This window comes from Hemibagrus wyckioides, linkage group LG20, assembly GCF_019097595.1.
Source record: "Hemibagrus wyckioides isolate EC202008001 linkage group LG20, SWU_Hwy_1.0, whole genome shotgun sequence".
Taxonomy (NCBI): Eukaryota; Metazoa; Chordata; class Actinopteri; order Siluriformes; family Bagridae; genus Hemibagrus; species Hemibagrus wyckioides.
In genome coordinates this window covers 4288044-4315261 of record NC_080729.1, presented here as the reverse complement: position 1 = coordinate 4315261, position 27218 = coordinate 4288044, and the positions used below count along the sequence as shown (strand labels likewise).

The following is a 27218-nucleotide window of genomic DNA, read 5'->3' as shown; positions in this document are numbered from 1 at the left end:
ATTGTATTGATTTTGCTTACAGCTATGATGTATAAGTTTGTACGTTTAGGGGTCCAAGCACCAAGTGTTGTATTGATGGAAAGTTCTGGAAATGAAAGGTTTTATTTTACAGTTAAACAGTCAGACCCTGGCTACAAATACAGTCGAGAACCGGGGGAACTATAGTGGTTATCTGTATAACGATCTGTGTGAAGTGGTTAGGTTTAGGAACTAGACTTGGCATTAGTGCAAAAATTATGATCGGATTATCTTCATGCCATCTTTTGTTAGACATTAATCTGGAAACTGCTTTCATGCAAGACAAGCATAAAACTAAGCAGTTAAGGGTTAAGGATCTTTTCAAGAACACAAAATGATAAGACCTTAAGCCTGGAGGATATCATTAACATCATGGCACACTTTATGATCAGAGTTTTAAGTAACAATGGATTGGATTGGATTGGATGCTAAACACTGTTCTTATACAATTTTTCACCTTTTACTCTTGTTTAATGCTAAATATGTAAGGAATAAATGCCCTCAAGAATATGAGAAAATATTCCCCAGTTCCTGTCTCTTTTCCTCTCTTGTGAAGTTACAGAGAAACTGCTATCTTCTTCGTCGTGAAGACTTTCATGTGGCAGAAAACCTCCGACAGTTACAGCTCCGGCACCAGAGCCGTTGGCTAATGAATGTTTAATAAACGTCTCCTCATGGAAAAACCTCACCGTAACAAAAATATTTTTAACATGGCTTCAGTTCTTTATAGTTTCCGGATTTTGTTAGCAAATCCTCAACCGGACTACGCATACTTATGGATGTTGTCTATCACCTCCTTGTCTTTTTTCAAGGATTCAAGGTTTTTGTGTATGTGTTGCCTCTGGAGCGTACCCACAATGCCAGAGCTGAACGAATGCCATCTAAGGTCTCTGGTTACTGATTTATTTAAAGGGTGAGATGCCAGTCTGATTGCATTCCAGAGGAGAGGAGTTTTTGGCCTGAGTTATTTCCAGTGCATTTGTGCTGATGTTAATCATGCCCCTTTTAATTAAGTGTCATTCAGAGCATACGGGCACACCCCATCCAGCCCGGGGAACCGAGGAAAAGCATGCAGGACCAGTAGATACGGTTTAGTGTAATGCACACTGTGGAAACAAGGGCCCTTGAATAGAGCATAGGTTTTCTTGTCGATGTCATCGAGAACCCTTAAACGTTCAGAGAAGGTCCGGCTAGTCAAAGAAACCAAGAAGCGGCTGATTCTGATTGGTCAGAGGTCCTGACAGCTTGTTTTTGTTTCTATAGTAACAACTTTATATAAAGTAGGTGTTTTTAAACGTTGGACGTTTTCCACCATGTGAAAGTCTTCAGGATTGATGCTGTTTTCTGCAAATCGATAAGCTGTGTTTTTTGTCCTCTTCAAGAGACAAATTAGACTTGCTGTGATAGACGAGTGAAACTCTTCAGGATGCACTTTGTGTGATGTACACACCAACCTGTTTTTTGTGCAATAAATGCAGAAAGTGCAATTTTTCTTTTTCTCAATAACCTCTCCCTCCTCTTCTTGCTTTCCTGCAAACTCCGTCCCCCCCGCGCTTTGAGGAAGTTCATTCGATATACTTCCTTTGACAAGATATTATCTGCGACCGTGATGATGCAAACGCACAGAACCAGCAGAGAAGCTGTTTGCAAATAGAAACGGCTCGGCGACCACAGCGCAATCGATCTCGCTCTGCGAGGCACCGGAGTTTCACACTGCAGTAAGAGCACACCGCTTATAAATAAATCACTCTGCTAAATATGTTTTATGATCTTATAACAATCATGTGCTGCGGTCGGACATCTGTTAACGGGTCCGTGTTGCGGAGAACCGAAAAAGCACAGCTGATGCAGAAGTCTGAGGAGGAACTGCGACTTCCCCCAGCATGTTTCACACAAGTCCAGCTCTTGACCCCCATGGCTTGTCACAAAACTGCGATGATGTCCGCCGACATAGCGGCACTTCTTACGGTTCAAACGACGCAAACCAGGAAGTCTGCTAGTAACTTTTGCTTCTAGTTTTAAAAAAAGCTTGGCGTCTTGAGGACCGAGCTCTTCAGTCACTTCACTTCATTTCTGATGATCTCAGTCACAGTGTGCCATAGTGCCGGGGAATCACAGAGGGCACATGAGGATAAAGAGATCCGGAACGGGGATTAAACAGATTGCGTGTTTTTAAAAGGTTGTAAATGAACACTGAAGGAAATTTAGATACCAGCTTAGTTTTAACTTCCCTCTCAACACTGTATTGTGTCAACAACTTTTGTATTTCCCACCGAGACGGACTTCCCTGTCTTGCTGAATGCTATAATTAAACCTTAACATAAATATCACCGCTTCATGGTATCACGCAAAAGCAGAAAAATGTATTTTTGTTCATTTTAAAGGTAGTCATTGATCATAAATTATTGTATTATGTAGGGATTATTGTAACAAAGGCATCCCTGGTGACATTGAATGCTGCATGTTTTTCTTATTAGAGAGCTGAGAGAACGACTGCAGTTGTGTAAGTAATAACAGGAATGAACTTGTTTCTAGAAAGATCTCTTCAAAGTCTTCCATCTTGGAATGATTTGGCTCGAAAACACTTTGTAATAACCAATCGCATGCTCGGCTACATTATCCCGTGTGCGTCCTAAGCCTCATCTGGACGTCCATTTGCCTCGAAGTTACTTCACAAGACGAGCGTCGTCTCCAAAGGACGTCGCCTCCAAAGAGCTTTCTGTTTTAATGATAAGTGGGCGGGGCAAGCAACCAGGAAACGTTTCGGACAGAGTCAATCCATTCATTCGTTTATCTTTTAGCAGGACATGATGGATGGTCCTTGTGCCAGGCTTCATAGTTGTCTGCTAGAAAGCAGCCAATAGCTCAAGAACAACCAGACAGTTTGTATCTCAGCTGGGGGCGAGAGGTTAAACCCTGTGGTCTGAAGGTTCTCCTGCAGGACCGTTCACGTCTTAATGGCTAAAATTAATCACCGCGTGTCTTCCTGCATCTGTCTTCAATATCTGTCAAGTGAAAATATTGTTGAATTCCTGTCAAACCACCTTAAATTTTTATATTTATAAATTTAGGTGGTATTCAGTTGGTGATGTCACGTCAACTGCTCAACTAAGGTTTCCATATTTCTCAAAAAAAAAAGTAGTTCTCACCATAAAGCCTTGAAAAATCGCTTCTCCACCCAGCATGGAGCCGAGTGCTCAGAGCCATGTGTCAGCATGGTCAAATTGAAGTGTAGGATAAAGCAAACCCCGTGGCTGGAACAGCTGGAACAGACATTCCCATCTGGATCACACCTCTCTGTCCAGGATTTTATAAAAACATGCTTTCTCAACTCCATGATTTATTTTTTCCATTTATTTTTGGGGTCTATGAAATGATTACACTATTGTTTTGTTCTCAAAGTATCTAAGGACCAATCCTAGTGAGGGTGATCAGAGTATGAACTGTAGTAGCCATGTTATTATGGTATCAGTAACTCAGATTCTGCCTGACCAGCACTTTTCAAAACAAAAACACATTTAAAAGTATAGATCATCTTACAAGTGTGTGTTCCTCTGTGTGTGTGTAGAACAAAGAGAAGGAGCGCATGAAGGAGCGGGAGAAGGAAGCGCGCGAAAGAGAGGCGCGCTACAGCAATGGTCACCTTTTCACCTCTCTGACTGTGTCGGCCACCACGCTCTGCTCAGCCTGCAACAAGAGCATCACGGCCAAGGAGGCTCTTAGCTGCCCCAGTGAGTCTCTCTCTCTCTCTCTTTCTCTCTCTTTCATTCACACACATACACTCAGTCACCCAGACACATTCTTAACACTCTTGTTCTGCTTAATCATAACTGACATACCATACTATACTATACTATACTATACCATACCATACCATACTATAATGTCATATACCATACCATACCATACTATAATGTCATATACTATACCATACCATACTATAATGTCATATACCATACCATACCATACTATAATGTCATATACTATACCATACCATACCATACTATAATGTCATATACTATACCATACCATACTATAATGTCATATACTATACCATACCATACTATAATGTCATATACTATACCATACCATACTATAATGTCATATACTATACCATACCATACTATAATGTCATATACTATACCATACCATACTATAATGTCATATACTATAACATACCATACTATAATGTCATATACTATACCATACCATACTATAATGTCATATACTATACCATACTATAATGTCATATACTATACCATACTATAATGTCATATACTATACCATACCATACTATAATGTCATATACTATACCATACTATAATGTCATATACTATAACATACCATACTATAATGTCATATACTATACCATACCATACTATAATGTCATATACTATACCATACCATACCATACTATAATGTCATATACTATACCATACCATACTATAATGTCATATACTATACCATACCATACCATACTATAATGTCATATACCATACCATACCATACTATAATGTCATATACTATAACATACCATACTATAATGTCATATACTATACCATACCATACTATAATGTCATATACTATACCATACCATACTATAATGTCATATACTATACCATACCATACCATACTATAATGTCATATACTATACCATACCATACTATAATGTCATATACTATACCATACCATACTATAATGTCATATACTATACCATACCATACTATAATGTCATATACTATACCATACCATACCATACTATAATGTCATATACCATACCATACCATACCATACTATGTCATATACTATAACATACCATACTATAATGTCATATACTATACCATACCATACTATAATGTCATATACTATACCATACCATACTATAATGTCATATACTATACCATACCATACCATACTATAATGTCATATACTATACCATACCATACCATACTATAATGTCATATACTATACCATACCATACTATAATGTCATATACTATACCATACCATACCATACTATAATGTCATATACCATACCATACCATACTATAATGTCATATACTATACCATACCATACCATACCATACTATAATGTCATATACTATACCATACCATACTATGTCATATACTATACCATACCATACTATAATGTCATATACTATAACATACCATACTATAATGTCATATACTATACCATACCATACTATAATGTCATATACTATACCATACCATACTATAATGTCATATACTATACTATATCATACTATAATGTCATATACTATACTATACTATACTATGCTATACCATACTATAATGTCATATGCTATACTATACCATACAATACCACACCATAATATAATATACTATACTATACTATACTATACTATACCATACTATAATGCCATATATTATACTATACCATACCATACTATAATGCCATATATTATACTATACCATACCATACTATAATGTCATATACTATACTATACTATACTATACTATACTATACTATAATGCCATATATTACTATACCATACCATACTATAATGTCATATACCATACCATACCATACTATAATGTCATATACTATACCATACCATACCATACTATAATGTCATATACCATACCATACCATACTATAATGTCATATACTATAACATACCATACTATAATGTCATATACTATACCATACCATACTATAATGTCATATACTATACCATACCATACTATGTCATATACTATACCATACCATACCATACTATAATGTCATATACTATACCATACCATACCATACTATAATGTCATATACTATACCATACCATACTATAATGTCATATACTATACCATACCATACCATACTATAATGTCATATACCATACCATACCATACTATAATGTCATATACTATACCATACCATACTATAATGTCATATACTATACCATACCATACTATAATGTCATATACTATACCATACCATACTATGTCATATACTATACCATACCATACTATAATGTCATATACTATAACATACCATACTATAATGTCATATACTATACCATACCATACTATAATGTCATATACTATAACATACCATACTATAATGTCATATACTATACCATACCATACTATAATGTCATATACTATACCATACCATACTATAATGTCATATACTATACTATATCATACTATAATGTCATATACTATACTATACTATACTATACTATACTATGCTATACCATACTATAATGTCATATGCTATACTATACCATACAATACCACACCATAATATAATATACTATACTATACTATACCATACTATAATGCCATATATTATACTATACCATACTCTACTGTCATATACTATACTATACCATACTATAATGCCATATATTATACTATACCATACCATACTATAATGCCATATATTATACTATACTATACCATACTATAATGTCATATACTATACTATACTATACTATACTATAATGCCATATATTACTATACCATACCATACTATAATGTCATATACTATACTATACCATACTATAATGCCATATATTACTATACCATACCATACTGTCATATACTATACTATACTATACTATAATGCCATATATTACTATACCATACCATACTATGTCATATACTATACTATACTATACCACACCATAATATACTATTCTACACTGTACTATACCATACCATACCAAAGTATACTGTACTACAGTGTACTATACTATACCATACCATTGTTAAAATGACTTGTATGGAAACTGAAATTGAAACCACTACAATGATATCATGGAAATTCTCGGTCAGCTAAAGCGAAACGACGATTTTCTGACTCACCTTGACTGTCTGACCGTCTTTCTCGTCAATTGTGAGTAACAGCCACAATCTTTATCACCAACTATTGATGGCCTGTCAGTTAAACTGTTTATAAATAGAACTCATAGATTAGCATGCTAATGAGAGCTGTTTGAGGCACCAGCTTAGTGTGCGAGTTAATAAGTGGCACGGGTAAGCGTGTGCGAGTGTGAGATTCACACATGGCATCAAGGAATCAACACTGTGTGTGTGTATGTGTGTAACTAGCATGTGCAATTTGTCATTGTTCAAAGCGAGTAGGGATCCAGATCGGGCATATCTCTGTGTGTGTGTGTGTGTGTGTGTGTGTGTGTCTGTGTGTAAGTAAAGTAAAGGGGGAGGGCATAAGACGAAGAAGGGAAGAAGGGAATAATTAAGGTATTCTGAAAGGAAAAGGCGAGAGAGAAAGAATGAAAGAGAGACAAAAAGACAGATAACAGCCGATCGAAGCAGACTTATAGGCAGGGATGCTAACTGCAGGGATTTCTCCTGCCACCTCCTCGCTGCGCTCTCCCTCCTGCCATCCCTCCACATCCCTCCATCCTGCGTAAAATCAATTGGCTGTTGAGACGGAGCTCCACCCCCCACCCTCCACCCTCCGTCCTGCACCACACACACACCCCCCCACACACAATGGAGTCAGTGTGAGAGGCGCCTGCCTCCATCTCCACCGCGCCACAGGAACAGCTGGGGGATAGAGGGATGGAGAAAGGGTGAGCAAACAAAGAGAGGGAGGAGAGATAGATAGAGTGAGACAGAAATGGAAGATGCTGATGGAAGGAAAGTGATGGGGAAAGATGGTGAGGGAGACTAGTATAGAAGGAGAGACGGAGAGAAAGAAAGAGAGAAGGTGACTGATTCCAGAAAAAAGAGACAGCAAGAGAGAAAATAAAAATGTTTTTACACATTTTATTCTGCTTTTTTTTTGCCTCAGGACAACTAAAATTCAAGGCAATAAATAAAAGGGATTGAAAATGAAGGACAGAGAGAGAGAGAGAGAGAACCAGTGAAACAGGTTTTAGCTTCTTCTTTGTTGTCTTTTGCTATTTGCTGCCATGTTTGGATCAATAAGCTTATTACTAACCTGTTAATAACCTTCTGTTTACCTGCGGTATTTACTTCTGTTATAATAATAATCTTGTCTTTGTGTCAATAAAACATCGTTGAATTAAACTGAAATGAAAGGAGAGAAAAGGGGAAGAGCTGGAAGATGCAGAAAAAGACTATAGACTATTGCGATTTTATTGCGACACGCTGCGATTGCGATACGCCTTGCACTCTATTAAAACACCCACTGATCTTCTTCTGTAATGTTAGTGTTGCAGTTGGAATAATGAACATATGCTGCAAGAGGCAGAATGCTGGATGGTGGGATGGCGCAGTAAGGCAGATGAACAGGGTGAAGAAAAGCTCAGGACTGTGCTGAGATCAGCGCCGGCGTCCAATCCAATCCGACCTTGAAACGATTCATCCCAATCCTGCGCCTGCTGATCCGATGAATATTAATACCTCCAGATTGTCAGTAAAAAGAAAATTAATTTACAGTCACTAATAGTAATTCATGATGATTAATGAAGCATTAATATTAATAGTAATATTAGATGGATTTGAAATTTGCCTGTTGTGGACTGGACTGATGGATGATGCACTAGTCTATTAAACGCAGAGGGATACAGTTCAGAGTGTATAACATTAAACACACGATTAAAGGTGTTGTGACGTGAACCGTATGTAAGACGCGTTTCCGTCAAATGCAATATGACATCACGTTACATGCTCTTTCGTTCGATGGGGATGCGAACCAGCAATTTGAGACCCAGGGTTTTGTTATTTTATTTTAATTTAATTTTATTCTATTTTATTTTATATTTATTTTATCATTATGACCAATTATTAATTTTATTTTATTTTTTTTATTTTATTAACTGCTATTTTTATTTATATTTATTTTTAGATACTTTTTTTTATTTATATTTTTTATATTTATATAAAATATTAATATTTTTATTTAGATTTATTTGTATATCTTTTAGGGGAAAATAATTACAAATAAATGTCTTGTATTAATTTTTTTTCCTATATACAAAATTTTTAGCAAACACAATTTAACAGCAAAATGAAAATAAATACATGGGAGTAAAAAAAAAAATGAAATAAATCTTTAAAAAATGAAAAATTATTTTCTTTAAAAAATGAGATCATAAATAAGCTGCATGCATTGCAGAGTGTTTTATTATGCAGTCAGCCTCAGCTTACTCTCGTAACCTTGACACGTTGTGGTTATGAGGTAGAAGCGAGGTGGAGGGTGGGCTCGATGCAGAGAGGGGGGATGGGAGAGCAGGGTGGACCCGTTGCAAAGCCAGTAATTGCATGCCTCTGTTGCCAGAGGGACAGATGTGCGAGTGTCTGGATATCCGTAGATTGGTGCAGAGGCTCTGAAGGTGTATAGGAATTTCAGCAAGGGCACTCGGAGTAGCTACCAGAGCCCAAATCTCTAAACACACCCTCGAAGTGATATCGATTCATCCCCAAGGGTGTAATTATACTGAAAGGACGTATCGGGCTCAATAGCAGGCGGGGCTTCGTGAATAGATTAAATCTGATGAACTGGAGGAGAGAGGGATTTAGATTTTATTGTTTTCTTAAAATTTACTCCAGAAACGGAAGGATGGTTTCCTTCGCGAACGTTTTTAACCCCAGATTTCAGCATTACTTTATTGTAACGTTTAGAACAGTAACAACGGAAGTGAACACGAATGATTGTTGTTAAAACGTTAACAAACAATCGAGTTATTCTTTATTTAGCTATTGAGAGTCTGGAGTTTTATTTCAGTTATACTGCACCAACGATTGCTAATTATAAGTAATTGAGCAACAACAGATCGTACGTATTATTTATTCAATGCTTTGGAACGTCAGCGAGACAAGCTTGTTATTACTCTAGCTATGACCGTTTCCTCGTATCGTCGTTCCTTTCACCAGGTTTGCTTCTTTTTCTTGAAGTTAATAAGACAAAAACAAAACGCGGCTTTTCTACAGAGAAAACCACAAGAAATTCCTGTGAAAGTTCTAACACTGGAGACTCCTTCCAATATTTTCCATTGTAATAACAAAATAATAACAACAATCTCCTTACAGGACTCTGTCGCTGACGTATGTTAGCAACAAATCGTCATAAACTTTTAAGTGAAAAGTGCTGGAATCTACACGCCCGCTCTTTCTGGTCCCCCTCACCCCCTCGCGTACAGTCGGATCCTATTAATCTGGCACACGAGGATAATTGCGCCATTATGCACGGCATTATGGGAAGGTCCCTGAGTTTTAATGCAGCGTGTGGCGCTTTTGTCTACAGAATCTCAAAGTGGCTTTTTTTTCTGCATGCTTCACAGCTGCGACTCTCCTCCCCCTCCGGCGTCGCATGTAATCCGGGGACAGCGTGAGAGATTAACACGCTGTCTGTCACACCAGCATCTTCCAGCTCATTGACACACACACACACGCGGCTTGGAAAAGCAGGCAGTTCATTTACTCCCGTCTTTTATCGATCTGCCCATTTTGGAAGCGCTATTGACATTCAGCTTTTGTGTCGCAAGTAATGAGAGTAAATTGCAGCTCCCTCTGGGGTCGTCGTCTACCGAGTCAGAGGCGACTGTCGAAACCACGCGGTTACATATTTGCTCATATTCCTATTTCAACACACCCTCTCTGTGCTACAATCGCGCGCTGCGTGACCCGTGTACCCATATCAGCCTGCCGGACACTGTTGACCTATTTAGGAGGGTGCCAAAACTTATGATCGCACGCTGAGGGGGGATCAGGTGGACCACATGATGTTTGGATGTGGCCCAAGCGGCAGATTAGATCCTCTTGATCTTAATACAGTCCTTTAGGTTTTCTTTGTCGTCACGACATGGAGACGGTTTCGTGTTAAAGAGCTAGCTTTTCTAGAAGCTGCACTTTTATTTACTTTTATTTTCACTTTCTGACATGCAAAGACTAAATCCTACCTAAACATAAACGTATTTAATCCCCAGCTTCCTCTTTTCCCTCTGGGCTTACCTTTAATTGTCCTGTTGTGTGACTCCTGTTGTATTAACAGCAGCATGGTGGAAATCGTGTGTGTGTGTGTGTGTGTGTGTGTGAGAGAGAGAGTCTTCAGAAGGTCATGTGACAGTTTGGAAAAAAATTCCGTGTCAGAATTCATCATGCAGACTTAAAATCTTGAAATATTTAGCTAAGCAGTCGTAAAAGTGAGAACGTCAAGCGGACGTGCAGCTAATACGTCACTTATTACGCTGATCCTCTTAGCTCCGCCCATTCTTGGTTACACTTGCTAGCCGGGTTCAGTGTCAGAAACGTGAAAAGGTTTCGGGTCGAACCTGAGTGCGGCCTCTGAAGTACATTTAAAAAAATAAATGTCAAGCTATTCAAAGTGTGCAAAGGTTTGTGATGTTATTAAGTCATCGCAAATGTAGCCGTTGTTATAAAAGTGTTATAACGTTGAACCTGTGTCTCTTCAAACAAACCTGGTGTTCAAACAGTTATAAAGGTTTATTTTCCACTTTTGATTCGATTTGTCATCACGACATGAAAACGTTTGCGTGATTAGTCGACTGTGTTGTGAGCTTTATTTGCTCTCTGTCTCTCTCTCTATCTCTCTCTGTCTGTCTGTCTCTCTCTCTCTCTCTCTCTGCCTGTCTCTCTCTCTCTGTCTGTCTCTTTCTCTCTCTCTCTCTCTGTCTGTGTGTGTGTGTCTCTCTCTCTCTCTCTGTCTCTCTCTCTCTTTTGTGCTCTTTCTCTCTCTCTCTCTCTCTCTCTCTCTCTCTCTCTGTCTGTCTCTGTCTCTGATGGACAAACAGGCAGAAAAGGATAAGAAAAAAAACACTTTTCTACATCTCATCCCATATGAATAGAGCAGGATTGTTTCAGCCATGTTGGTTTGGTTACTCAGGGCATGGTGTGTTTATTTAGCGTTGGTGGAGCTTTTTGTATGTATGTATGTGTGTGTGTGTGTGTGTGTGTGTGTGTGTCTGGGAAAGACAAGTACCAGACCGGAGAATAGAACAAGCGCATGAATGGCTCTACTGTGCTTCTAATTCCGAGCCCATTTGGAGAAAATTCTTGGACGTATCTCGAACCTCGTTATTCCAGCATGCGAGACGGGCGTGTCCCTGTACGTCTTGGTGGAGCCCGAATTCGTCTGGAGCCTCATACACGTATGAGGTCTGCATCCCTATGTTTAGAGACATAGCCGGGTTTTTGAGGCGGTCGGGCGGCGCGTGACCATCCAAAACTCTTTGGGCTATAAATGGAAAGAAAATTCAGCCTTTGAGAAATGTCGAGAGCTCAGGAGTCCTGACATACACACACACACACCCACACACACACACACACACCAAACAAAACAAAAGCACTTTTCACATTTTTCTCGGCTGAGGGTTAACGCATGAAATCACGCCCATTATGTCTGGAGTAAAAATAACCGCGTGATGTGTAACAGGAAGTGACCTCGTTAGCCGTCCCCGGTTCTGCAAGTCCTCTGTTTTTCTTCAAGTCTTTTTAGTCTTTTGTTTGAGGGGGCTGTTGGGTTTGGAGAGGTGTGTCAACCCTCTGTCATCATGTATCATATATTTACTGATAAAACTTTTAAACAAGATTTTTTTTATCTTGGTTCTATCAGTAATACAGGAAATAAAAGAAACAAACATATTCTCAACTACTTACATTAAACCACAGTGCTGACGAATGCTTGCTTCTGATTGGTCCGTTGAGCAGAGGGGTGGAGTTTCTAGAACTATGACAGCAGGCAGCTCAGACAACAGGTTTATATATGTTTATACACCGACCATGCATACCATTATGATCACATGCCTAATAATGTGTTGGTCCCCCTTTTCCTGCCTAAACAGCCCTGACCCGTCCTGCACTGTGTATTCTGACACCTTTCTATCAGAACCAGAATTAACTTCTTCAGCAATCTGAGCAACAGTAGCTCGTCTGTTGGATCGGATCACATGGGCCAGCCTTCGCTCCCCATGTCCATCAATGAGCCTTGGCCGCCCATGATCCTGTCTCCGGTTCACCACTGTTACTTCCTTGGACCACTTTTGATAGATACTGACCACTGCAGACCGGGAACACCCCACAAGAGCTGCAGTTTTGGAGATGCTCTGATCCAGTGGTCTAGCCATCACAATTTGGCCCTTCGTCAAACTCGCTCAAATCCTTACGCTTGTCCATTTTTCCTGCTTCTAACACAAAGGACAAAATGTTCACCTGCCGCCTAAGATATCCCACCCACTAACAGGTGCCATGATGAGGAGATCATCAGTGTTATTCACGTCACCTGGCACTGGTCATAATGTTATGGCTGATCAGTGTATGTTTATATATAAATGTAAACATTATAAATTATATATATATATATATATATATATATATATATATATATATATATATATATATATAAAAATATGGTGCTAGCTAAAGGAAATAATTTATTAGGAAATGATTTATGTTGTTGGAAAATAACTTTTAGGCAGAAACAGTGACATTGTGCTGTTGATTATTTTTCTTCTAAGTTCACATCTTCATGCTGGGATCAATATTTTTATATAAAACAAAAATCCCAGGATTATTATTATTATGTTTATATTATCCTAGAAGAACTGATGTTAATGCATGACCTCAATTGTTTATTTATTTTTCTTAAGGTTGTATTTAAGTTTTGTTACTGTAAGTGACTTTGTTACTGTAAGTTGAGCTTGAACATAACATGACCCAGGATAAAGAGAGTAAAATGCCCCTGTTAGGCCTTCGTGACACGGCCTCCCGGGACGTTAATCACCATCTAACTGTTCTCCTGCCAACCCTTACACACTTCCTGCTGCACAAGAACAACTTCCTGTCTACAAAACACCGCACAGGAAGCATGCTCTCTGGAACAATGTGGAGAAATGAGAGCTTGGGCCAGCGGCAGGAGGGGGGGTCGAGGGGTGAGGTGGGGGAGAGAGAGATAGCAAGGGAGAAAAGAGAGAGAGAGAGACCAAGGGAGAAAAGAAAGAGATGAAGCGAGAGAGAGAGAGTGAGTGCAGGTAAGAGAGAGAGAGAGAGAGCTGAGAAAGCTCTTTCTTTTGTTCCTGGTTTCTTTCATGCAGATTGAGGAGTTGATGGTTGGAGAGATCAGCAGCAATGATGGAAGGCGAGTGTGCAGCTGCATCGAATGTCTCAGAAATCTTTCAGAAAACCGTGAAGAGGCAAAGGATAAGGAACAGACACGTGCCAGACAAACCTTTCTGCTGAAGTCAGCCAGATTTACTGCAGAGTGTAGCGCTAGTGCCAGTCACACAAACACACACACACACACATCGAGCTCATCTCAGGAGCTTCAGCAACAAACACAAACGCTACAGAGGTGTCACAGCATCAAGATCATTTTTATCGCCTGACACTAGCATGAAGTCATCTGCTGTACATCACACATCCTGGATGTCTGAGCAAGTTATAAAGTGTAGAGGTGGTGTGTGTGTGTCTGTGTGTGTGAGAGAGAGGAAGTTCGGCTTGTTTTGAAAATATGTGAGGTCATGTTGGGTGTGTGTGTGTGTATGTGTACCGTGTAGAATCGGTTGCGGTGGAGCAGAGGGAGTGAAGGCAGGCTGGAGGCAGCCTGGAGGCAGCCTCCAGGCTGGAGAGTGAGTAAGAGAGTGTGTGTGTGTCTGTGAGAGAGTGAACAAGTGTGTGTGCATATGTGTGTGTGAGAGAAAGTGTGTGTGTGTGTGTGTGTGTACCGTGTAGAATCGGTTGCGGTGGAGCAGAGGGAGTGAAGGCAGGCTGGAGGCAGCTGCTTTTCTTCACACACACACACTCACACTTTCTCTCTCACACACATATGCACACACACTTGTTCACTCTCTCACAGACACACACACACTCTCTTACTCACTCTCTCTCTCTCTCTCTCTCTCTCTCTCTCTGTCTCTCTCTCTCTCTCTCTCAAACATACACACACACACAGACTATCTAATGTCTATCTATCTATCTATCTATCTATCTATCTATCTATCTATCTATCTATCTATCTATCTATCTATCTGTCTATCTGTCTGTCTGTCTATCTATCTATCTATCTATCTATCTATCTATCTATCTAGGAATCCCTAACTCTCCGTGTTTTTTTGTTCGTTTTGCAGCCTGCAATGTCACCATCCACAACCGCTGCCGAGACACGCTGGCCAACTGCGCTAAAATGAAGCAGAAGGTACGAAGCTAGCCTAAAGCACAAAACTAGCCTAAAAGCCGATTGTCAGATAATCCAAGTTTCCAAGTCGCGTCAGTGAGGCAGCAGGAGGTGGAAAGGTGCTGCCAATCTTTCACAAACTCACCAGTTTCTATTAGTTGGATGTAGGTGGAAAATGACCTTATGATAAGTTTTGACGTTATATTAGCGTCCAGTTTTTTTTAAAACATATTGCTCATGAAACTATCCAAAACATGGAATCAATGAGCACACTCCAGCTAACAGATCTCCCATGGTGCATTGCGATTTTTGTTTTGTTTTTCGACAAATCGGAATTGTCTAACGGTTTAAAGTACAATCCTGCAAAAATATAATGAGGGACTTTTATTTTGTAAAATAAATCCTACATATACAGTGTACAAGACAAAATTTTAAGTTTTTTAATTTTAATTTTTAGTCTTTAATCCAAATGGAAATAAATTCATTCTTATTAAACAACCAGACCTAGCATGCAGATCTCCTGTTAGCTAACACACGTGAGAAATATGGAAGGCATGATTTAGACAGAAACTCAAAAAACCAAGTCAGTTTCGGGTCATTCCTCAGTGAAACCGAATACTTCTATTTTTTTATTTTTTTGTGAAATTTTTGAAACTTAAGATGTGTAAGTAATTTTTATCTTTGACGGCTGGGTTAAAACACACCTTGCCTTTAGGGTTAGCGTTAGTGCCTCAAGCTAAAATACAAGAATTATTTTTATTTTATTTATTATTTTATTTATTTATTTTTAATTGTTAAAAAATGAAAAAAAAAACAAATTTATTAAAAAAATGAAATATATATTTTTTTTACAAAAAATAAAAAAAATTTATAAAAATAAAATTAACACACCAAAAACCAAATATATATATATATATATATATATATATATATATATTAATACAAATTAAATCCCACAAAAGTGAATTTCAATCTAATGTACGATAAAATCAAGTCATATGATCTGTAACTTATAAATCTGTAATTTATAAATAAAATGCTGTATCATTGCTTTTCTATGTTTTTTATTTTTTTATTTCTAAAAATAAAATGCTGAATCTCCCCCCCCCCCCTTTTTCCTCTCCTGCAGCAGCAGAAGTTGGCTCTGGGGAGGAACAGTTCAGCTCTTCAGAATGTAGCCCTACGCACCAAAAGTAAGTGCCTCCCTTTTCCTCCTGAACAGATTCCTTTGCTTTCTGTTTTCTTTTTCTCTCCTCTTTTCTCAGCACTTTATCACCTCCTTCACCCTCTGTGGGAGGACTGACGGAGTGGACCAGAGGAGCGACACTGTCTCCTGCTGGCCGTTCAGATTTAAAAGTCACGAATAGATCCGAAACCGGTTCGAGATCTCAGGCTGCGCTGGTTAAACAGGATCATCTTCTACTCGCTCCTGAGACATGGCTCACCTCTCTGTTTGTTTATCTTTGAAAAGATCCTCCCTTCGAACAGAATTCCTCCGTGATCTTGTCACGCGTGACTTGTGGTGTGGATTATTATAGATTATTTTTATATTATAGCATGTAGAGCGATTAAAGAGCTGACGAAGATCCTCGAACCTCGAGCAATGTCCTTGGAAGGAAAATAATCGACTTGTGAAGCACCGACACTGGAGACTCCTTTCTATAAATGTTAAATAAATCGCCATATCAATGATTGGACGGTGTTATAAAGTTTTTATACAGATATCAGCCTTCTCCCATGCCGCCCTGTACGACTGCGTACTTTGTTTCTTTTTCCTGTTTTTATGTATCACTCTATTCCCTTTAACAATATTTGCTCAATTGACCGCTTCGTTTTTTTTTCTGTTTCTCAGCTCCTATCATCAAGGAGAGACCGAGCTCGGCCATCTACCCCTCCGACAGCCTCCGCCAGTCTCTCCTCGGCTCCCGGAGAGGACGTTCCACGCTGTCCCTCAGCAAGAGCGTCTCCACCAATAACATCGCAGGGTGAGGGACTGAGAGAAAACCTCAGCGAGGAGGTCTTTATTTAAGATGAGATAGAACTTTATTAATCCCGAAGGAGATTCTTTTGGCAGAGACTGCTTCAGATTACAAGAAAAATAAATATAGACTGAAAGATAAATTAAAAATTAATGAAATAATCTATATATACAAATATATTCAAAAGTGCCAAATGTATTCTAAAATATAAATGAAAAATAAATTATTCTATAAATACAAATTATTCAAAAGTACAAAATGTATTCGAAAATATAAATAAGAAATAAATGAAATATTCTATGTATATACAAATTATTCTAAAGTACAGGATGTATTCGAAAATGTAAATGAAATATAAAATATAAATGAAAAATAAATGAAGTATTCTATATATACAAATTATTCAACAGTACAAAATGTATTTGAAAATGTAAATGAAATATAAAATATGAATAAATGAAGTATTCTATATATATGAATGTATTTAAAAGCACAAAATAAGAGAAAAAAAAGAAAAATAAAATAGAAATAGAAAATAGATGAAATATTCTATATATACAAATGTATTCAGAAGTACAAAATGTATTCGAAAATATAAATAAGAAATAAATGAAATATTCTATGTATATACAAATTATTCTAAAGTACAGGATGTATTCGAAAATGTAAATGAAATATAAAATATAAATGAAAAATAAATGAAGTATTCTATATATACAAATTATTCAACAGTACAAAATGTATTTGAAAATGTAAATGAAATATAAAATATGAATAAATGAAGTATTCTATATATATGAATGTATTTAAAAGCACAAAATAAGAGAAAAAAAAGAAAAATAAAATAGAAATAGAAAATAGATGAAATATTCTATATATACAAATGTATTCAGAAGTACAAAATGTATTCGAAAATATAAATAAGAAATAAATGAAATATTCTATGTATATACAAATTATTCTAAAGTACAGGATGTATTCGAAAATGTAAATGAAATATAAAATATAAATGAAAAATAAATGAAGTATTCTATATATACAAATTATTCAACAGTACAAAATGTATTTGAAAATGTAAATGAAATAAAATATGAATAAATGAAGTATTCTATATATATGAATGTATTTAAAAGCACAAAATAAGAGAAAAAAAAGAAAAAGAAAATAGAAATAGAAAATAGATGAAATATTCTATATATACAAATGTATTCAGAAGTACAAAATGTATTCGAAAATATAAATGAAATATAAAATATAAAGAAAAAATAAATTAAATAATTTATATATACAACATATTCAAAAGTGCAAAATGTTTAAAAAATAAATAAAATATAAAATAAATAAATAAAAAATTTCTATATATACAAATGTATATGAAAGTACAAAATGTATTCAGGAAAAAAAAGCAAAATATAAATGAAAAATGAATTAAATATTCTATGTAATTATTCAAAAGTACAAAATGTATTCGAAAATTTAAATGAAATAGAAAATAGAAATTAAAAATAAATGAAATATTCTATATATACAAATGAATTCAAAGTACAAAAAAGGTACTTGGGAACTAGAAAATATTGCACATAGCAATTGATATTGCATTTAGATCTAAATTTAGATTTAGATTAAGAGCATCATTTTTGGCCAGTAAAAAACTTTTAAGTACAGGATGAAATAAAATAAATCTGATTAAATCTGTGTGTTGTCAGTGTTATCAGTAATATTCAGTGTGTGTTTGTGTTGCGTGTTCGTAGTAATCTGAACGACGACTCTCCTCTGGGTTTGAGACGCATCCTCTCGCAGTCAACCGACTCGCTGAACTTCAGGAACAGAGCCATGTCCATGGAGTCTCTGAACGATGACGGTGAGACAGGAAATAATCGTGGCTGACGATATCTGGTTGTGTCGGAAAAATGTATGGTTTGTAGCATTTCTCCTTTCTCTCTACACACACATGCAGGAGAGGTGTATTACGCCTCAATGCTGGAGGAGTTGGAGAGAGAGGGCCGGGATTTCGAGGCAGACTCGTGGAGTTTGGCGGTGGATGCATCCTACCTGCAGACTCACCGCAAAGACGTCATCAAGAGGCAGGACGTCATCTACGGTGAGCGTCTGAGCAGCGACAACAGCGTGGTTTAACTGATTTCACTGAACAAAGTGGATGATAACCTTTAATACTTTCACAACAGAGCTGATCCAGACGGAGCTGCATCACGTGCGGACGCTGCGCATCATGGAGGGAGTGTTTCGACGCGGCATGCTGGAGGAAGTGATGCTGGAGCCGGGGGTAGTGCATGCCGTCTTTCCGTGCCTCGACCAGCTGGTGGCGCTGCACTCACGCTTCGTCAGTCAGCTCCTGAGCCGACGGAACCACAGCCTGGCGCCGGGGAGCACCACTAACTTCACCATCCAGAAGCTGGGAGACGTTCTGGTAGAGCAGGTGAGCGCTGATACTGGGCTTCTAAAGAGATCCTAATCTATTTCTCCTCCTTTACTAAATAAAAGAACCTTTCTTTCTTTCCTTCCAGTTTTCGGGTCAGAACGCAGACGAGATGCGCAAGTGCTACGCCGAATTCTGCAGCCGGCACCTGAAAGCCGTGAAGCTCTACAAGGAGCTGCTGGCACGGGACAAGAGGTTCCAAAACTTCATCCGGGTGAGTGACAGGAGAGGATCTCAGCAGGTCAGTAGAGTGAGGAATGAACGAATTACTGAAGATTTGTTTTGTTTTTCCTGGGCAGAGAGTGAGTAGAGGATCGCTTCTCCGTCGCCACGGAGTCCAAGAATGCATCCTGCTGGTCACACAGCGCATCACCAAGTACCCAGTGCTGATCCAGCGCATACTGGACAATACAAAAGGTGAGGCGCTGCTGATCCTCGTATAGCAGAGCTGCAAATTGTAATTTGTGTGGTTGAATTCTCCGTCCTGATTGGTCAGAAGATGTTGCCAGGTGTGGGTGCGTGTCGGTCAGACTTTAACCGCTCTTAAGACTAATCCCATCTCTGGACGGTTTCGGTCCCGCAGGTAGCGAGGAAGAAGCCGAGTCTCTGAGTCAGGCGCTAGTGCTGATCCGTGAGCTCCTGAGTTCTGTGGATCAGCAGGTTCAGGAACTGGAGCTGACGCAGAAGCTGCAAGAGATCCGGGCCCGGCTGGACCCACGGGCCGAGACCGAAGTGAGGGGTGGAGGAGTCTTCCGAGGCGGAGAGCTGCTCCGGAGAAGACTCCTTCATGAGGGAACGCTGCTGTTAAAAATGACACAGGGCTCGAGACTCAAAGGTGTGTGTGTGTGTGTGTGTGTGTGTGTGTATTTAAGCCTGATTATTACGACCCAGTGTTTACATTCCTGTTTATTTTCACAGACGTGCAGGTTTTGTTGATGACCGATATCCTGGTGTTCATGCAGGAAAAAGACCAGAAATATTTTTTCCCATGTCTGGTAAGTGAGTCAGAGGTCTCGGAAATCCGGAAACGTTTTTGCATCACAGTTCAAATAAGCATCTAAGAAAATAACTAAAAAAAACACAAACGCACAGTAAACCAACAGCGTCGTCTCTTCCTCTTCTTATGCCCCCTAAAGGACAAGCCGTCAGTTCTGTCGCTCCAGAACCTGATCGTCAGAGATATAGCCAATCAGGAACGAGGGATGTTCCTCATCAGTGACTCCACCCCTCCGGAGATGTACGAGCTGCATGGCGCATCCAAAGAAGACAGAAACAACTGGATGAAAATCATTCAGCAGGCTGTGAGCAGGTCAGTGAAAATCTCATTGATGTCATGGAAGGATCCCGAGCTATAACATATCTCACACACACACACGCGTATATATGTGCATATACTGTGTGTGTGTGTGTGTGAGTTTAAGAAATATATATTAATTATATTAGACAATTTGATTAAAAGTGCTTAATAATTTTGCAATGGGGAAGAAAAACAGTTCCGTATTTTAATGACCCAAACTTTCCTCTTCCGCAGATGTCCCTCTAGAGACGATTTCCCTCTGATTGAGACAGAGGACAAAGCTCTTCTGCGTAGACTCAGAGGTCTGTACCAATCTGAGCCCTATTGTCATCCCTGAAATAGCATGACATGATGGAAAATCTAATTTAACGCTGCATTTATGGGATATGGGCAGCAGAATTCCCACTTCCGACTAGGGAAAAGCGGGAATTCTGAGTCATCCCCTGAAATCTGACCTTAAATCCGGAAACTGATAAACATGAAAAATCTTAAATAGATTCTCTCTCTCTCTCACTCTCTCTCTCTCTCTCTCTCTCTGTCTCTTTTCATTTCTCCTCCTATCAGCCGATATTCAGCAGAAGGACCGGGAAGTCCTGGAACTCCTTCAGGAGCGTGTGACCCTGTTTTCGGATCTGGCAGAGGTCACTGGAAATCAAGAGGTCACCATGCCCACCAGCTCTAGGAACATGTTCAGAGCCGACACGCCGCACGCGCTCCAAGCTGAGAAACTTCTCAACAACGCCATCGCTGAAGGTCCGATGCTGTAAAATACACTAAACACTTTCTAAACAAACTGTAGAATTTTATGAATTTGTATTAACTCTTTCTTTATCTGAATCTAGTGGACAGATTGAGCGAACTGCTTCTCGGCTCCAGCATTGAGATTCCTCGTTCCTGCAGTTCCAACAGTGTCCAGAACCACACGGAGGCGCCAGTGAGCAGTAAGAGCTTCCTCTCTCCTTTTACCTATTATAGAGCTGATGTTTTAATGTCTTAATGAGATTATTAAATCTTTACTTTTTTATTTTAGACGGCGAGGCGATTTCAGTGAACGGAACTCACGATGGGAACGGTTCGTCACAAAAAGTAAGACACACACAGTTATACAGATAAGTGCAAAAGTTTACACACCCCAGGACAAAATGGTGGCTTCACCAGCATTCATTTATTGCATTCCCAGCATCCAGGGACCTCCAGATGTGGTCCAAAAAATAACATCTGTGCTTTGATTATAAATAGGGTCACTTTTATTTTTTTGTAAATGCAAAAACTCACTCTAAAATCAACTTGCAGATGTTTACAGCTGTTTTGAGTAATTATAAGCAATTAATTAATTATTTATTTATTTATTTTAAGCAGGACAGAAACGGTAACCAGTTGCAGGACAGAACTCCCAATGAGGTACAGATTTGTTCCTATAGCAAAAAAATAAGTAAATAAATTTATTGGAAATGTGATTCTAACTCACCAATTTGTGTTTTAGGAAGTTTGCCAAAGACTTGTGAACCTCAGCACGCATCTCCACGCACTACAGGTCAGTGTTTAAGATTGCATTGATTCTGCATTCTCTGAATCATTTCTGTTCTAAAAGTCTCATTGTTCATCCTCTCTCTCTCTCTCTCTCTCTCTCTCCAGGCAGCAGTAATCAGACAGGACTCCATCCTGGAGCTGTGCATGCGCGACGGCTCCACCTCCACTTCCTGCTCCACTCCATCCACCTCCACCCCCAGTCCTCTGGGCTCTGCGCCTCTGCGTCTGAGCCGCTCCCTGTCGCGTGACGCCCTGATGGAGGGCGTGTTGCCCGGTGCGGGTGCGGATCAGGCTCTGCTGCAGAGACACTACGCCCTGCTTCACGAGGAGGTGTGTCGCCTACGCCCACTCGAACCCCGGCTGAGGGACAGCGAACGGGCGAGGACGCAGCTGGAGGCTCAGCTGAGGGAGCTGCAGGGCACACACAAACGAGACAGCACAGACACAACAACCACACAGGTGAGCGCTTCGATTAAATCCTAATAACAAATCCGTCAGATATCAGAATGGAATCTACAGCTAGTAGAGGGTTATTAAGGTGAAATAGTCAGTTATTAAGGTGGCGTAGTGAATGATTATGATGAAACAAGTTATTAAGGTGAAACTATGAGTTATGTAGGTGATATGCAAAGTTATTAAGGTGACATAGTGAGTTATTAAGGTGAAGTAGTCAGTTGTTTATCTGACTTAGCAAGTTAAGGTGACAGTGAGTTGTTCGGCTGACTTAGGAAGTTATTAAGGTGACATAGTGAGCTAGTAAAGTGGCATATCAAGTTATTAAAAGTGAGTTACTAAGGCGACAAAGTTATTAAGGTGAAATAGTGTGCCATTCAGGTGATATAGTGAGTTAGTAATGTGATATAGTGAGTTATTAAGGTGAAACAGTGAGTTGCTAAGGCGACAGAAAGTTATTAAGGTGGAATAGTGTGTCATTCAGGTGACATAGTGAGTTATTAAGGTGACATAGTGAGTTATTAAGTTGAAATAGTGAGTCACTCAGGTAACTTAGTGAATTATTAAGGTGACATAATGAGCTAGTAAAGTGATATAGTGAGTTATTAAGGTGAAATAGTGAGTCATTCAGGTGACATTGTAAGTTAATAAAGTGACAGTGAGTTATTAAGGTGAAACTGTGAGTTGCTAAGGCGTTAATAGCGCTACGGTGATACGGTACGGTAATAACTACGGTGGAATAGCGAGTTATTAAGAGGACTGTGAGTTAATGGGGAAATTTTAATGCTATGATGCTATTATTTTTTTCTAGTTGTTATGACTTCTGTCCCATTAACATCCTTTCTATTTATTTTCTGGTCCCTCAGCGGAGAGGAAGTGATGGAAGCCACGTCCCCCTCGCCCCACTGGCCTGTCAGGAAGCTGACCAGTTAGATGGCGTTCAGGAGGGAAGCGAGGAAGAAGATTCTGAAGAAGAGGAAGAAGTTCGTATTTCCCCACGCTCAGACAGTCCCAGAGGTGAGCGCTGGACACCAGAGAAATCTGGAACAAAACCTTAATCCTGACACTAAACACAGAGCAAGTAGCAACACTAGCAGCATTCTTTCATCTGTGTTCTCTCCGTATTCCCTCTGTACTAGCGATCATTCCGGTAGCTTCACTCAGAGATACATCACTTTTTAGGAAAATGTGCGCGTACGTGTAGCGGTGGTGTTGATGCTGATATTAGCATGAAAGGAAAGCGTTTTGAAGCTTGAAGCATTGGACAGACCAAAAGACTAAAGCGCCGCTGCATCAGTCTGCATTGTGTGAAATATAAAAAATCTCCAGGCTCTCTGTCTTTCTATCTCTCTCTCTTTCTATCTCTCTCTCTCTTAGTGTATAGGTGTGTCTGAATGTTACATCCCATCTCTTTCTCTCTCTCTCTCTCTCTCTTTCTATTTCTCTCTTTCTCTCTTTTAGTGTATAGGTGTGTCTGAATGTTACATCCCATCTCTTTCTCTCTCTCTCTCTCTCTCTCTCTCTCTCTCTCTCTCTCTCTCTCTCTTTCTGTTTCTCTCTTTCTCTCTTTTAGTGTATAGGTGTGTCTGAATGTTACATCCCATCTCTTTCTCTCTCTCTCTCTCTCTCTCTCTCTCTCTCTCTCTCTCTTTCTATTTCTCTCTTTCTCTCTTTTAGTGTATAGGTGTGTCTGAATGTTACATCCCATCTCTTTCTCTCTCTCTCTCTCTCTCTCTCTCTCTCTCTCTCTCGCTCTCTCTCGCTCTCTCTCTCTCTCTCTCTCTCTCTCTCTCTTTCTTTCTCTCTCTTAGTGTATAGGTGTGTCTGAATGTTACATCCCATCTCTCTCTCTCTCTCGCTCTCTTTCTATTTCTCTCTTTCTCTCTTTTAGTGTATAGGTGTGTCTGAATGTTACATCCCATCTCTTTCTCTCTCTCTCTCTCTCTCTCTCTCTCTCTCTCTCTCTCTCTCTCTCTCTCTCTCTTTCTTTCTCTCTCTTAGTGTATAGGTGTGTCTGAATGTTACATCCCATCTCTCTCTCTCTCTCGCTCTCTTTCTATTTCTCTCTTTCTCTCTTTTAGTGTATAGGTGTGTCTGAATGTTACATCCCATCTCTTTCTCTCTCTCTCTCTCTCTCTCTCTCTCTCTTTCTATTTCTCTCTTTCTCTCTTTTAGTGTATAGGTGTGTCTGAATGTTACATCCCATCTCTTTCTCTCTCTCTCTCTCTCTCTCTCTCGCTCTCTCTCTCTCTCGCTCTCTTTCTTTCTCTCTCTTAGTGTATAGGTGTGTCTGAATGTTACATCCTGTATCTCTCTCTCTCTCTCTCTCTCTCTCTCTCTCTGTCTCTCTCTGTTTATACTCTGGGTGGATCTGGCTATTCTCTGTCAATATTTAACCTTCTCTTCCTCAACACACACATCTCTTTGAAGACTGACAACACACACTGTTGCATCACCACCCAACCACACACACCCACTACCTTTGATCACTGCTGGTTTCATGTCTCATGCAATCATGTATGTGTGTGTGTGTGTGTGTGTGTGTGTAGATCTACAAGACATCCCAGAAGAAAGCGAGTGCATAACCGAAGCTCCGGACGGCGACTCCGGCCACAGTTAACATCGGGTACCAACCGGGTCTTAATTTCCTGTATACAACAAAAAAACGCTACACAACGCCTCCGCTCTCCTGCGACACGCCCGAGAGAAAGAAAAGCCTTCTTCGAAATTCTCAAGGACGAGGAGATCAGAGCGGAGAAAGAAGGATTCTAAGGAATGGTTTTTTTAATTTTTGCCTTTATAATCATGGACTTGAGCAACCTCTGTCTTAATAATTTATCTCAGAATAACCTCTTACCATGAACTGTAGCCTACGACTGCCTGCCTTTTTCAGGGGCCCAAGCACTAAGTGCTTGGAACTCTCTTGTTTCTTATTATTTTTACTATTTCGTGAAAATGACTGAACTAGAAAGGAGGCCTAATCCTGGATGTAATCATGATGAAATCATGTACTGTATGTAAACGAGCTGGGTGTCCGAACATGGTCATCGTAAGATAATTTATAGAAGAAAAAAAATAACCATGAGAGACCAGGCTAAATTTTTTTGATACTTTTATAAGTTTTCAGCTCTATTGAAGTTGGACCTGGGTTTGAAGAAACTCAAAAAATGGGTGACCAATCATCTCAACAAACAAAAAAAATATGACCAAAGTTGTTGGGCAGTTAGATAAATCAATGGTAAACGATATATATATATATATATATATATATATATATATAATATACACACACACTATTCTATAGATTAGATGACAGTGATCATGTTTAGTACATTTTGGTAATGCATGTAGAACATCAGATATACAATACACCACCATCACCCCTTCCATACACGATAGTGGTATGATCCATCAGCTCATCCATCCTGCGTCGTTGTTCTGAAGTAGACGAACTAGTCTCAAATGAAACTCATTACTGGTCAATGAAGGGTTTTTTTTTCTCTGTATTTTGTGTATATTATGTATCTGTAAAAAAAAAAATATTTGGAAGGTTTTGGAAGAAAAAGAGAGAGAGAAAAGAAAGAAATGAGCTCAAACGAATGATCTTGTATCTTTTAGTGTAATCTTTTTTAAGACTTTTATGTTGTAATTTTATTGTTTTTATTACTTGAACTTAACTGCTTGTTTGCATTGTGATGTTTAAATATACTGTAGGAATTCCAACGGTTTTTGGACTCTTTATTCATCCATTCATCCACCCATCCACCTTCTATACCCGCTTTATTCCTAATTAGGGTCATGGGGACCTGCTGGAGCCTATCCCAGCACACATTGGGTGAAAGGCAGGGGTACACCATGGACAGGTCACCAGTCCATCACAGGGCCACACATATAGACAGACAACCACACACACTCACACTCACTCCTATGGGCAATTTAGAATTACCAATCAACCTAATGTACATGTTTTTGGACTGTGGGAGGAAACCGGAGTACCCGGAGTAAATCCACGCAGGCACATGCAAACTCCACACAGAAAGGCCCCTGCTTGTTCGAACCCGGGATTCAAACCCAGGACCTTCTTGCTGTGAGGCAACAGTGCTGCCCGGCTCTTTATTAATTTCAAATTCAATTTTATTTGTATAGCACTTTTAACAATGGACATTGTCTCAAAGCAGCTTTACAGAACATAGTGCAAAAGTCCTAGATGTTCGACAAAATCATCCCTAGTGAGCAAGGCGACTGTGGCGAGGAAAAACTCCCTTAGATGGTATGAGGAAGAAACCTTGAGAGGAACCAGACTCAAAAGGGAACCTCATCCTCATCTGGGTGACCCCGTGATTATAAATTATTCTAAACACAGAACAGTGTGATTATGAACAATGTCCTTTCTGCACTCATG

The 27218-nt window shown here is 39.2% G+C and overlaps 1 protein-coding gene across 4 annotated transcripts in view; it reads left to right on the top strand.

Moving 5' to 3' along the window:
* Positions 1-26539, top strand: part of arhgef2 (rho/rac guanine nucleotide exchange factor (GEF) 2) — a 63039-nt gene extending 36500 nt beyond the window's left edge. For 3 of the 4 annotated variants that reach the window (XM_058418544.1, XM_058418547.1, XM_058418548.1), the window contains 21 exons: positions 3587-3749; positions 15074-15141; positions 16250-16313; positions 16973-17105; positions 18851-18960; positions 19057-19200; positions 19286-19536; positions 19625-19750; positions 19836-19953; positions 20120-20371; positions 20455-20531; positions 20673-20845; positions 21068-21135; positions 21398-21586; positions 21676-21774; positions 21864-21919; positions 22190-22234; positions 22317-22367; positions 22469-22822; positions 23683-23833; positions 25366-26539. In XM_058418544.1, the coding sequence (XP_058274527.1) occupies positions 3587-3749; positions 15074-15141; positions 16250-16313; positions 16973-17105; positions 18851-18960; positions 19057-19200; positions 19286-19536; positions 19625-19750; positions 19836-19953; positions 20120-20371; positions 20455-20531; positions 20673-20845; positions 21068-21135; positions 21398-21586; positions 21676-21774; positions 21864-21919; positions 22190-22234; positions 22317-22367; positions 22469-22822; positions 23683-23833; positions 25366-25436 (2763 nt within the window). In that variant the 3' untranslated portion in view covers positions 25437-26539. The remainder of the gene's footprint in view (positions 1-3586; positions 3750-15073; positions 15142-16249; positions 16314-16972; positions 17106-18850; positions 18961-19056; positions 19201-19285; positions 19537-19624; positions 19751-19835; positions 19954-20119; positions 20372-20454; positions 20532-20672; positions 20846-21067; positions 21136-21397; positions 21587-21675; positions 21775-21863; positions 21920-22189; positions 22235-22316; positions 22368-22468; positions 22823-23682; positions 23834-25365) is intronic. The other variant, XM_058418545.1, reaches the window with a different exon arrangement.
* Positions 26540-27218: the final 679 nt, after the last annotated feature.